Source organism: Corvus hawaiiensis, chromosome 9 (genome assembly GCF_020740725.1).
Source record: "Corvus hawaiiensis isolate bCorHaw1 chromosome 9, bCorHaw1.pri.cur, whole genome shotgun sequence".
Classification (NCBI taxonomy): domain Eukaryota; kingdom Metazoa; phylum Chordata; class Aves; order Passeriformes; family Corvidae; genus Corvus; species Corvus hawaiiensis.
Window position 1 is genome coordinate 21,506,422 of NC_063221.1, and position 12,866 is coordinate 21,519,287.

At 38.8% G+C, this 12,866-nt stretch overlaps 1 protein-coding gene across 2 annotated transcripts in view; it reads right to left on the reverse strand.

Moving 5' to 3' along the window:
- Positions 1-12,866, reverse strand: part of AK5 (adenylate kinase 5) — a 100,079-nt gene that overhangs the window by 8,069 nt on the left and 79,144 nt on the right. For both annotated transcript variants that reach the window (XM_048313362.1, XM_048313361.1), the window contains exons 11-13: positions 6,365-6,528; positions 5,232-5,348; positions 1,208-1,396 (exon numbers count right to left, since the gene is read on the reverse strand). In XM_048313362.1, the coding sequence (XP_048169319.1) occupies positions 1,208-1,396; positions 5,232-5,348; positions 6,365-6,528 (470 nt within the window). The remainder of the gene's footprint in view (positions 1-1,207; positions 1,397-5,231; positions 5,349-6,364; positions 6,529-12,866) is intronic.

Sequence of the window (12,866 nt, forward strand, 5' to 3'; positions counted from 1 at the left end):
GCTGTCACTTCCCTGATGCTTCAAAAAGGGAAACACTGTGGTAGGCACAGCTCCCTGCAATAGTATACTGAGACAGAGAGCTCTGTTTTCCTTTGCATTGTGCTGTGTTGGTGTATTGTGTATTGTACTGAATTCTTAATTAGGCACATCCTTGCAATTTTGGCAAGATAGCTCCTCAAAGAAAAAACAAATAAACCACATAATTTTTTGTAAGCTTAAAGATGAAAAGTAAGCGGGAACATTTTTCTGCCACTGAGACTTTGTTTTATGTGCACTTATTGTTGGGGTTAGGAGAGGCCACAAATAAGGACTCTTCCTTTGAGTATCATTTTTCTCAGCTTTGTGTCCTTTACCCTGTTCTCAGGTCAGGATATTGGTGCATAAATTAGCTGCTTCTTTTTCTTTTGGGAACTTTGCAGAGGAGAATAGTTTGGGGCATGTGTTTTGCATGTTTGCTACAGCCTCTAGAAAAAAACCCCATAATAGTTCCAGAAACTATTATTGAATTCTTTCGCTTTTAGGACAAGATAGAGCAGTAGGACTAGATCTTTCTGTAGCTGAACTAAGGGACAGTTTGCTATAACAGAGCAGAGAAATAAAGAAAAAAACCCTGAACATCCTATGTAAATGAGTGCCAGCTAAGTTCACTGATGGAATTTTTCTTGCTTCTCTGTAAAGTATTGATTACAGAATAAAAAGAAGGCTTTAAATATCACATCCTGAGCAGGTGTAAATTGAGGTAATTTACTGAAATTAATATATTATTTATGCCAGCAAAAAAGATCTTTCTTGTATGCAGGTCTGTTTTATTTCAGGATATACACTGTCAGATTTGAAAATTTTACTAAAGGGCTTTGGATTAACATAATCTTTCTTCCTAATTCTGAAAGCCCTTATAGAGTAATAAATCCTAATACTTAAAGAAAAGCTTTCCAGAATTTATGTTTAATAAGAGATTCTCTGCAGATGAGTTATTGATTCAGGATATGTTCTCAGACTAAGGATAAATCCGTGGTTTTATTCTTTCAAACAGTGCTGTGGGACACAGAAGTTTGCAGAAGTTGCAAACAAACCAGGGAACTGTAAAATGAGAACAACTGGAAAATGCAGAAACCGTTCATAAATGGTGTTGTGTCAGTGTTTTCCAAATACAGCATGTAATTGAAGTAAAAAGCAAAAATTTAATTTAAAAGGTCAAGTAATTTACCTTGCATAACTGTGTCTTGCTTTCATAGTATGCGATCAGAGGGTTTGATGCTTGGTAGTAGCTTTCAATTCTTTCCTCAGTGGTTTCAATGTTATCAGAGTTCTGACTGCTCTGATTCCTCATCAGAAGGCGACTGCTCATGGTTTCTGCAGAGCAGTCCAGGCAGAGCACAAGCTTTGGTTCCCCAATCTAGAGACAAAGGAAAACAACAAACATTCAAAGTACTGGCCTGGTAAAACAGATTTTGTTTGGATAATACCAAAACAGTCATCAAGGAATTTATTAGCAAATAGTACTTGTCTGTGCAGAAATTATGCTTATTAACAAACACTTCCCATTGCAGCAGCACTCAGAGATGCCAGAATTGAGGATCAAGGCTGTGCTTGCCTGGGCTCTACACAGAGAGATAAAGAGTCAGGATCTGACAAATTCTGGCTGCTTGGACTGAAGAGCATCAGTTCATTATTTGCATGATGCAAAGAGTACAGGACTTATGGAATACTTGACACAGTTATATTTGTAGCCTTTTCTTCGTTCAATGCGTGAAATGGGAGTGGTAAATTATAGCTTAGAATTTCAAGATGCAGTAGCAGGAAATGTCCCCATAAAAGTGTGCCCACTTACAATGGAAATGAGGAACAACAGACAGGCTCAGGGACACCATCAAATATTCACAGGAATACATTCTGTGAATTACTTTATGTCACACGGTATTTTATGTCCTCATTTGCAGTGTACCCACATAATTCCTACCCATGGTGTAAAGGAAGAATGTGATACACTTCTCTACATTTTCAAATTTCAAATTCAAGTAATTTCTAAATTCTATGAGAAGCTGACCATTTAATGTTGTTTGGCTAGTGCCAAACTAGTCAGGAGGGAGAGTCTATCCTTTCCCATAATAAAAATAAATATGGATTTATTTATTTTTATTCTTAGGCCTGGCAAAGATCATAAATAATTGTCTCTCTCTACATTCGATCATAGATACTGCAGTAGTTTATGGGAAAAAAAGAAATGGCAAGAAAGAGCAAAATGCTCTTTATGGTATTTCAGGAGAGAGCCAAAAGTTCTAAACACAAATCTTCATCATTCTTACCCTGAAACACTGAAAAATATGTGCGTCATTTAGCATAAATCTTAGAATGCACTGTCATGCACCCTGCTCAGGCACTCTCTGACACAAGATTTTGTATGAGCAAATACTGCTGGGCTGAGTCCAAAGGGAAACACTCCCTATTTTGCTCTCTCAAGCAAAATAAAAGTGTTACAGGTTCAGTGAAAAAAAAAAGGTAATTCTTCCATGCAGTTATGTATTTAATCCTTCAATGACATTCTCGGTATTTTTCTCATTCCTTCCCTTTCCAGCAGAGATCTGGAGAACAGTTCTTAGGAAAAAGTGAGAAATCTTGAAAAAAGATGACTGCTCTTCACACTAGTGACCATTACAAAATTATATTTTTACCATGGCTACAGCAAAGAAAGTCTAAATGGTTGATATGTGGAAATTGGCATTGTTATCTTTGTTGACAGCCCTTAAAGGAAAAAATATTCTAAAGGTAAATATTTCATGTCAGGCCTTCTGCACTTGACTGAGGATGTCTGGATTGTGTTGACCTTTCTACTACCCTTAATGAATTCCTAAGAGAAGCTGAAGCCAAGGGATTATGTCGGACAGTTCAATGACAGGCTTTTATCTTCCCATTTTTCCCACACAGCCCAGAAAACATTAATGCTATTAGCTGTAGTAGCACTGGGTTTGGAGATTTAAAAAGCCAACAAAGCAGTTTTAATAGTGCAAGAGACAGAGAATTAAAAAAAAGATGTGGACTTAATCAATGATTTAAACAAATGCCCTTTTTGCATAACGGGACTAGGATGGTGAGAAGTTATTTCCTCCCAGTTTCACATGAGGAGTTCTATGCTCTGTTCTAAATTATAATAGAATAAGTGGGAAATAATTCCTTCATCAGTTATATTCATATCATCATCTTACAATGAGGACAGGAAGGAGTCTACTGACTGATAGGATCAGATAACAAGATCTTGCTTGATAGACTCAGTCTGATCTGCTTTTGAAAAATATACATGGTTTTCTTAAAAGTTGTAGCATTGTTATCTGGAATTCAAAACACCAGAATTATCTTTCTTCCAAACTAAACCCCACAAAAAGTGAAAGCAATCCCTTATCAGGTATTACAGCAATTTTGGCTGCTTTTTTTTCTTTTGTTAAATTACTATTTTCCTGACACAATTTAGCTTAAATGATACATACCAAACAAGTCTAATGTTTTGGGTCTTTAACTTGTCCTACTGGGTATTTCCCACCTGGTGCTGGGGAATATATAATTTAATAATGTTTCCTCACCTTGCAGAAGGGAGGGAACAGAGGGAGGGAGGGAACAGAACATAATTCTCTAGAATTACGGCTGGATAAAAGTACAATTGTATCATAGAAGGGAATTGGGCAAAACTGGCAGGAGAATAAGCTGTTTCTACATAGCTCATTCTGTTTATGAGTCAAGCTTTGAAATACAAGCATTATTCTTGATGTCTTGTAAATAGAACAGGTCTTCGTTAACAATTATAAAGCTTTTTACATATCATGTAGATATATAGCATTATTCATCTTCACTTTGCTGCCATTAATTAATAAGGCCTGATGTGCATCTCTTTTCATTCAATTATAATTTGAGAACTTCTCATTGCCCTTTGGAAAGAACTGCAAGCATTATCTCAAAAATGACTCATTTAAAAAATCTTCTCAGTCTTACTGAGCAGCTCACAGCCAGCCAAGCTCACCCTGTGAAGAGTGGATACAAGGCACAGCAGGGGTGACTTAGCACATTCAAAATGGTCACTTGAGGCCCTTGTCTTTTACTCCAAATACCAAATGCAGTTCAGGACTACAGGACCTTCTGTTGCTTTCAGGGAAATGTGAGGGGCTCTGCTTCAGCACTGGATGCATTGAGAGTTATTTGGCTGGCAATACCTCAGTCCAGGACACTCCAATCTCTAAATCCCACTTCATAACACAGACCAGTGTCCACAGGACACGAACGTGTATGCCTGCCAGAGAAACAGCACTGCTGAAATCGTTTTTCCTTAGACATAAAATGAAAGAAATCCCCAACATCTCTTTAATAGTCTACAGCATTTTATTAAAGGGACTAATAAGTCAACATTTCCATGAATGGCTTCTATAGCAAATCACATTGCCCATTATTTTGTCTGGCTGCTGACGTCTAAATCTTGCTAGGCGCTTTTGTGGTAATCAACTAAATAAAGCAGCTAAAGGTTCAGTGAGAAAACAGGGGATTCGTTGAAGTTTTATTACCTTGCAAACTTGTTTAGGACGTTTGTGGAGTGTAATATGATGTAACATATACTAACTATTTTCTCTAGTTCATGACTTCTCCTAAACCCTGGCAGATTCATTCATAGGCTTAGACAGAGTATTTTCTGCAGACTGAGAAATGCATGGCTGAGACTTCTCACTAGGTCTTAGCACATACTGAGGAAATCGATAACTCTCGGAACTGCCACGCAGGCACTTGCAGAACGCTCTTTTTATGGCTGTGCCACCTGTTACTCATCACCAAAATTAAATCTGTGTTTGGCTGTTTCAAGTGGCAGCAAGCTTAAGCAGAGCTGGCTCACTGTTAATAAATATTAACTGTGAAGATACATACTTTTATGAACCTATATCAGATAGTGCTTGATCAGTTTTTCATAAGAAACAGCACCATCATTCTAAAATGATGCTTTCCCCTAAATGTGAATTGTTTCTGGTTTACATTAAATTTAGGTAAAATCAGCCTTTACTTCTTGTATTCTAGAGTCTGTGTAGGTAAGGGGAAAAGCTAGATTTGCTATACTGATGGGGTGCCAAAATTTCAGTGATCAGCAGCACAGCTCTACTGGATTGGCTTTTTACATGTCCCTGCTGCAATCAGCTGAAGAGAGGGACCCAAGCAGCACCAGAGTTACAGGAGTTATAACACCATTACAATTGTATGGTCACCTTGCTCTCAAACTCTTCTGCATCTTTCAGCTCTTGGGGATACCCATCGATCAGGAATCCTTTTGTGTCCCCTAGCTTGGAAACCATGGCTTCCTTCAGTAGCTCTAGAACAATACCCTGTAAAGGAAAGAGAGGGAATTAGTTGGTTAATTAGTAAGGTTGATACCTTACTTTGTTACACTGACTTTAGTCCTACACCCTTGAAAATGGCCCTGTTTGGCTATAAGTAAGTCCTGTAAATGAAGGTGTTTTTCTTGTCCTGCTGGTAGCAGGGCACCCTGCTTTTTCTTCTCTCAGGACCAGCTATGCCACACAAATCTAGTGTTGCAATCCATCCAGGATTTCCCGAAGTGCCCTCTAGATAGCTCAGAACATTTCCTAGTTTCAAAATGAATGTTAATATCTAGAATGAATGTGAAACTCCAGAGTACCGTTGCAGCATTTTCCAATCTGATTGCATTTTGCTATGTCACTGGTGTAATTACATTACATGGAAAGTGACCCCATCTGACCAAACACACTGAAGAGCAAAGCAATCAAAATCAAGCCTGAGCACAGATTTTAGTTTCCCCTGAGCAGCATTTTCCAGTATCTTTCATTAACAAACACATCCTCTGACCTAGCTGCACTTGCTGAAGAGCCATCAAGAGTTGGGACTGTGGACCTGCCATGTAAAATCAGGTCCATCTGAGAATGACACCCTCTGCCTTCACAATCTCCATTAAGCTGCAGTCCAGCTACTCTGGGATGTCAGCCAGCTCTGCAGGGAACTGCTGCAGGTACTGTAATTTAAAATAGCTGCCAGGACAACCAACTCTGAATCTGAAATGTAACACTATAAAAAGGACATAAAGTTTCTGTTTTCTGTACTTATACTTACATTTTGCAGTGCATCTGTCTCACTGTATTTCATGTCTAATTTATTGCCTATGTGAAACATAAAGAAATACTAGCACTGAAAGGGGAAACAAGTGCCACAGGTTTGGCAATGAGGAAATGTCCCCCTCAGGTTACAGATTAATTTTACTGAAACGGGAATTACCAGCTCCAGTATCTATTTCCACTGTTTTAGACAATATACCTACCACGGCCTTTGTTTAACCATTAGGACCCCAAATAAAACCATCACTTACACCAGGCACAGGTTCACCAGACTCCACGATGTCTTTGATCAATTTACTTCTCTCTGATAATGACAATAACTCACTTTGCAGAAGGTCACTAGTGGACAGGTGAGTAAATCCGTATTTCTTGGCTAACTGTTCACATTGGCTGCCTTTGCCAGAGCCAGGCCCACCTTTGTGAGGGAAAAAATAACTAGAATCAGAAAAGAACAAAAATTTTCCAATTCTCACACTGTAGCCATCATGAAAATGGGAGGAAATTGATGAAACTGACTATTTTGCAGGGGTTTTTTTCTAGAGAAAGTCTCTACAGTTGAACAAGTCGTATACTTCCCTTCTGATACAACTACACTGATGACTCAAAAATGTGTATTGAGTTTGAAGGAGTCACAACAGTGTGAAATCTCTCTCACAGAGGAGAACCTGTTCCTAAAACACCATCAGCATGTTAAGAAAAACATGGAACAGCCTGTGGAAAAGGGTGTTTGACTCAGTACACATCCATTTCGACAGCTCAACAAATAGTAGCAAAATAATGTTCATTGCACCACTGCGAGGGAAATAATGATCTCCCACTTGCTCATTATTTCCCTCATCCTGGCCCCCATCCTGCTCACAGGAGCTGTGGGAGACAGTGGGCAGGAGAGGCAGGGCAATCAGCCAGGGGAATGCTGCGGGTGTCCTCCTGGCAGGAATGGCACCTCGAACCTCCTGCTTCCTTTGGCCGCCGAGCAGCCTCCACCTCAGAGCCCCAGAGCCCGGCCTGAGCCGCTCTGCAGGCGCAGCCCTGTCCCAGCTCCGCCATGGAGGCGGCTGCTTCTCCCTCCGCTCCGAGGCCGATGGCATGAAAAGCCAAAGGCCTCTTCAGGCTCCTGGTGAGGCTTTGCAGCCACCCCCACCCGGCTGGAGAGAAGGACAGTCCATGGAACCTGCTGGAAGCCGCTTGCCAGGCATCCCACTGCGGTGACCTCCAGCACTGCTGGCGGAACTGAGGTGAGGCCCCTGAGGCGCCATAGCGGTGCCAGGGTGTGGGAGGCGGGAGAGCAAATTGCTGCTGTGAATTTGTGGAGAAAATCTCACTGCGTGCAGTAGCAATTTTGCAGCCTTTGATGGATCTATTCAGAAGATCTACTGCAGCAGGAGGTAATTATAGCCTTGGAGGCAGACAATGCTCAAACTCTTTTCAGTAAAGTTTTTTCAGCAGGTGACCTGTGTATTTATCAAGTGTTGGGACTTGCAGGTAGGGCTACACAGCTCTGCTACGTGCATTTAAGACGCTAGAAAATACGTGGCTTTCCTGTTTGCTTATCTTTCCACAAACAATAAAGGATTAACACGTTCACAGTAGAGCGAATTTAGCACCATCTCCGCCTCACTTGAACTTTCTTCTAACTTTTGCATTCAATGTAAGAAATAATTGCTCTGAGCATATAATTTTCAGAGAAATTACAGTACTGTAGCTAGGACTAAAAATTGGGTCATAAAGGAGTAGTATCAAAGGAAGGGGTTTGTTTTCTATGATCTGCAGTCTTTTACTTCAGCTGCTTCTCTCAAGGAGGATTACCAGCCTGTGGTGTGAGAATCACACCTGTGCTAAAATTTGTCTAGAACTATCTTTGTTGCAGGCTTCTCTTCTGGCCAGTGTGGGTTGCATGTTGTTTTTCTATTGCTATAATATGAAGAACATTATTGTTTTGTAAAAACACTAGCTGAAAGAAAACAAGGAAAAAATAGGAGTGGCTATAAAGAAACAGATGTAGAGAAATTACAAGCAAATTACCAGTAATGAGTCCCTTAAATATCTGAGTGGCAATTAGTTGTATTTCTGGCCTGTTTGGGGGGTTTTTAGATCAGTAAGTTTGTGCATGCATGTGCTTGTTTACACATTCTGTCTCCTGGCCTTGAATATGCTAACAGTTCAGTAATTTAATCCTATTTATTTGGTGTATGTGTACAGTATTAAAAATTCCCAGCTATAAAGATTATTGTATTCTTCTATTTATATAATTGTTTCTCTTCTGAATGCAGAGCCCAACCAGAAATTTCATAATTTCTCCTCACATACAAAATAAACTAGATCTCTCCTTAGAAAAAACATTGCAAGGACATTTTTGGGTTTTTAGCAGGTAAATATTCAGAAAACTTGATGTGTTTCTAATACCTTTGTGTGTTAGTATTTTAAAAGAGAACACTGTCAGAATGGCACAATATGCAGGGCATACACCATAATGAGTGTGTCTCCAAAACATTTATTAAAATGACCATTTTTTTCATTAAAAGAGTTTCAACAAACCAGAAATTAACATGGTGAGATCTTTAAAGAGTAAAAACATGTTTGAGTAAGTTATGTGCTGAAAATAGTAGTTTTTACGGCCACTGGTATTAATTTAGATTCATTTGATGAGTAGCAAAGCATCCTGCTGCTTGACAAATGCATATGACCCACTTTATTCAGTCTTGTGCTTTCTTATCCATGAATAAAACCACAGTTCTTGCTTGGCATGATCTGAGAAGAGACTGAATTCCCCAGGAAATTCAGCATTGAGGGCTGAGTACAATTTGGCCTTTACACCAGTATTAATTTACGTGTCTGAAATGAAAGTATTATCTTGTCTCCCTCTGAAGTTCCTTAATGTGACTAAAATAGAGCTATTCAGGTAGGAAAGGATGTGAAAGTGCATTTTGTTACTACTAAGGTGTTTCCTTCTTGCTCAGAGTTTATACTTAAAAGACTGCTACATAAGCAGCTTTAACAGCAAATCAATCCTGCAGCCATGAAGCTCATGATCAATTTGTAGTCTTACAAAAATTGTACCAGTTTTTTTAGTGGGTGTTTTTATTAAATCTATTAATTTTTCTAAAGAAAAAAAAATTACTTGAAAAAAGTTTATCTGGAATAACAGCTGCATATGAAACATAACAAAAGCTAGCAGAAAGATTTTTTCAGAAGACTTCACTGCAGCTTGTTATGCTGGTTTTCATATGGAAAATACTTGAGGCATTGGAGAAGGTAATCAAGTTTTCCCCATGGCTCAATTGTTAGGAGAAAAATATGTCCCCACTTTTGTTGTGAAGGCGTAAGATTCTTTGTGAACACTGTCATTTTTTCTGTATGCTGTCATCTTGTACTCTGCCTACGTATACTTTGATTAAAAAAGTGTTGGTTCATGATAACTTGTAATTCAGATTAATCATGTTGTCTTCTGATTTCTACATATGACACGAAGAGGAAAAGCTAAAGCCTAGAAAACAGCCAGAGGAATTATGTGTGTGATGTGACCGGTAGGACAATACAGAACTACCAGCAGTTCTTCAATGTTAGCATGCTTTTGTATTTTCCTAATATTGCTCACTGCAGCACATCTTGCTTTAAAGCTCATTTGGTAACTTAATAAAAATCAAAAATTGCAGATGAAGAAATTAAGAGCATTGTATAAAGCAGTGAGGTTATTCTTGGAAACAGAACGTCTTTGAGTGTCCCTTTGTGCTTTTTGTTACAAATAGTAAGCAAGAATGTGGAACCAGAGTACTAACACAGAAATTAAATGCAGTTCTCTATATTGCTTTTCTGTAGACAAGGCCAGATTAAAAGGTCTGTGCAATGCCTTAGAGCAGGATTCCTTTCCATTATGTTGATTCATCGGCCTGCGTGAGGGGATCTTCTGGTAAATAAGTTTCTGGCAGCACTGCTGACTTAGGTGGTTACTTTTACCCGTTTAATTATTGACTGCAGAAATGCTCCACAGAGAGCCCTTCAAGGGGAGAAAAAGAATGGTCTCAGTGAGTGGGGTGACGTGACCAATTGCCCAAGCAGCACTTCTGAATGTTCAACTGCAGTCAGCCCTAGATCAGTCAAAGGTCTCAGTTCTCCTCCCTCCTACCCAAATCTTCCCCAGACTGGTAAAGACCACGAGCCTGGGCATGTGACTCAGATGTACTGCTCCTTAATGATGATAGAGGGGGCTGGGACTGCTGCTGCGAGTGAGCAGGGACAGGAACAAGCAATATGAGCAGTTCATGGACCAGCTTTGCTGTCAGAAATACTGATAGAGCAGAAGTGTCATACAGACAGACTGAGATGCCTCTATTTTAAATCTTACAAGTTTATCATATACTAAAATATCATGAGCATTTATATAAAATGCCAGCAGTAGGATTTACAACACAGTCCCACCATTTATTTTAAAATGTTTCAATTTCAAGACCTTGTTATCATAATGAGTATCATCCCTATATCGTGGAGAAGTGCCTGCAGGGGAAACCTAGCTGCACAAGGGAGCCTCATAATTTTGAATTGAAACCAAAATAACCTCAGTTATTCTGTCCCTAAATTCAAGCAAAAATATTGGAGGACTTGATCAGTTTGGCCATTTTATCAATGTTACTTGGATTATACACACAAGTAAAAATAAGCCTTAACTTAAGAATATGGCATTTGAAGTTTTCTCAATAACACCTCATCTGTTGTTCACAAATGATTTTAGTGTAAGTGACACCATAGAGGAATTATGCTTTTATATAACAAAAACAACAAAAAAGCCCTCAACGCTTTCTTTGTATTTCTTTTTTCTAAGAAATTATTTTCATCAGGAAACAACTTGTGGCACATGTTGGCAGAGTGATGCAATATCCTGGGACATGACTGAGTTTTCATCCTTCTTAAAGAAAATGTGAAGTTTATTTCACGGAAAGTCAGGGAAATCAGCCTTCTGCAGCTTCTACAGTTAGCCTGGATTGACTGGGGTTTAATTATCAGTACTGCTCATCCTGTACCTCTCTGATTGTAGAAGGAGCTGCAATACAGGTACTGTAGCACACTTTAGGTTGGCAGTGACCTCATCTGGTTAAACTTTACACTCAAAGCAGGCCTAAATTAATGATAAATTGAATTAGATTAAGTTGTTCAAGGTCTGACATACCTAGGACAAATAAAGAGTTTGAGGTTTGCAATATATTTATTTATTTTATTTTGGTGTGAACGCAAGAAGCTCCTGTCTGCAGCTGATAATGTCTTACTTCTTGGTGAGAATATCATCAAGTGTCAGCTAAAAACTGGTCTTTCTTACACTGAGTTCAAGCCATTACCAGCTTTAGCTCATCAGCAAGAATATAACAAAGATTCTGTAAAGGAAAGTGGTTACATTAGCTATGCTTTAAACACCTCATTTACAAGTCAGCGGGGAGTTTGTTTCTGATCCAAGGTGCAGAAAGATTCCCGAAACCTCCTGTTTCACATCCAGCCTCAACCAAAGGCAAATGTTTTCTGAACCTCCTGCAGAGGACAGGGAGGGGTAATGGCCCCAGTAACTGTGTTATGTGTGACAGTTTCATGGATGCAATATGGAATATTGCAATAGTTAAGAATTAGAAGATCATACATCATTCATTGTGGTTAAAATTGATGAAATAGGAGGTTTTGTTTGCTTTTTTTCTTTGATTTTTAATGACTGGCAATAATTACTTTTGAATATTAATTAGAGCATCACCCAATTTTATATTCACCCCTCTTTGTATTTTTTTTCTCTTGAATTTTACTTTACTGGCCAAATTTGTCTTGGTTTTGCCTCTTTTATTATCCTGCTGCTATCTCCTATATTTTTTACTTGCTGGTACTATTTCTCTGGTTTACAATACGGATAGAACATTGACATTGTTGCTTAATTAATCTGACTTGACTGTTATTCCAATTAATTCCTACATTACCTCTAATGTAAACTTTTGCTAATTAGATTGTTTCTTTTTCTTTCCCTTTTTGGACAGTTTTCAAGGGTAATTAGTGGGGGAGGGAACTGCCTGTTTCTTTCCCTTTGTCTTATAAACAGTGTCTGTTTGTCAGCTATGGCAGATGGTGCATTTATTTGATTAGTTTATAAACTACTTCAAATGTACATCTTTAAAATTCTAGCTTTAAAACACCTTTATAAATATCTTATTATTTCCTCATGAATACACACACCTATGTAATAAGGTGTCATCCCTAATAACACCTGAGCCCAAGACAGTTTTTCCCGTTCCAGTATCCTACGGCAGCCTGCTCCAACCCATCTTCTCTGCTCTCTCTTTAGTCAAGGTATCATGGGCTGAACATCTCTAGAACTGCCCACCACAACAGAGTACGTAGCCACTGACATTTGGGGCTTTTTTTCCTTCTCCCCATCCCCAGCAGTTTTGTTCTGCTCCTGTGAGATTTCTTCAGATTTTTCTTTCACTCTTGTACCATTCACAATGATCACATTTCAGCTCTTGACTGACTTGTAAGATAACTTCCTTCCTGCACAAATGGTGTTCATTTGGGTAGTGTGTATAATGCTAAACCTGGAGTGCTTGTGGATCAACAAGTGATCCAGGCAGATTTACCTGCCTGAAAAGGGGGATGGTGGTATTTTGGGAAAAAGTATAAATCATTCTAGGTAATTTTTTGAAAATTAACCCATGTTTGGACTTAGTAAAACTTTTCATTACAACCTTTTCAACAAAGAAAAACAGAGTTTTGATTAAGCATAATTTACCT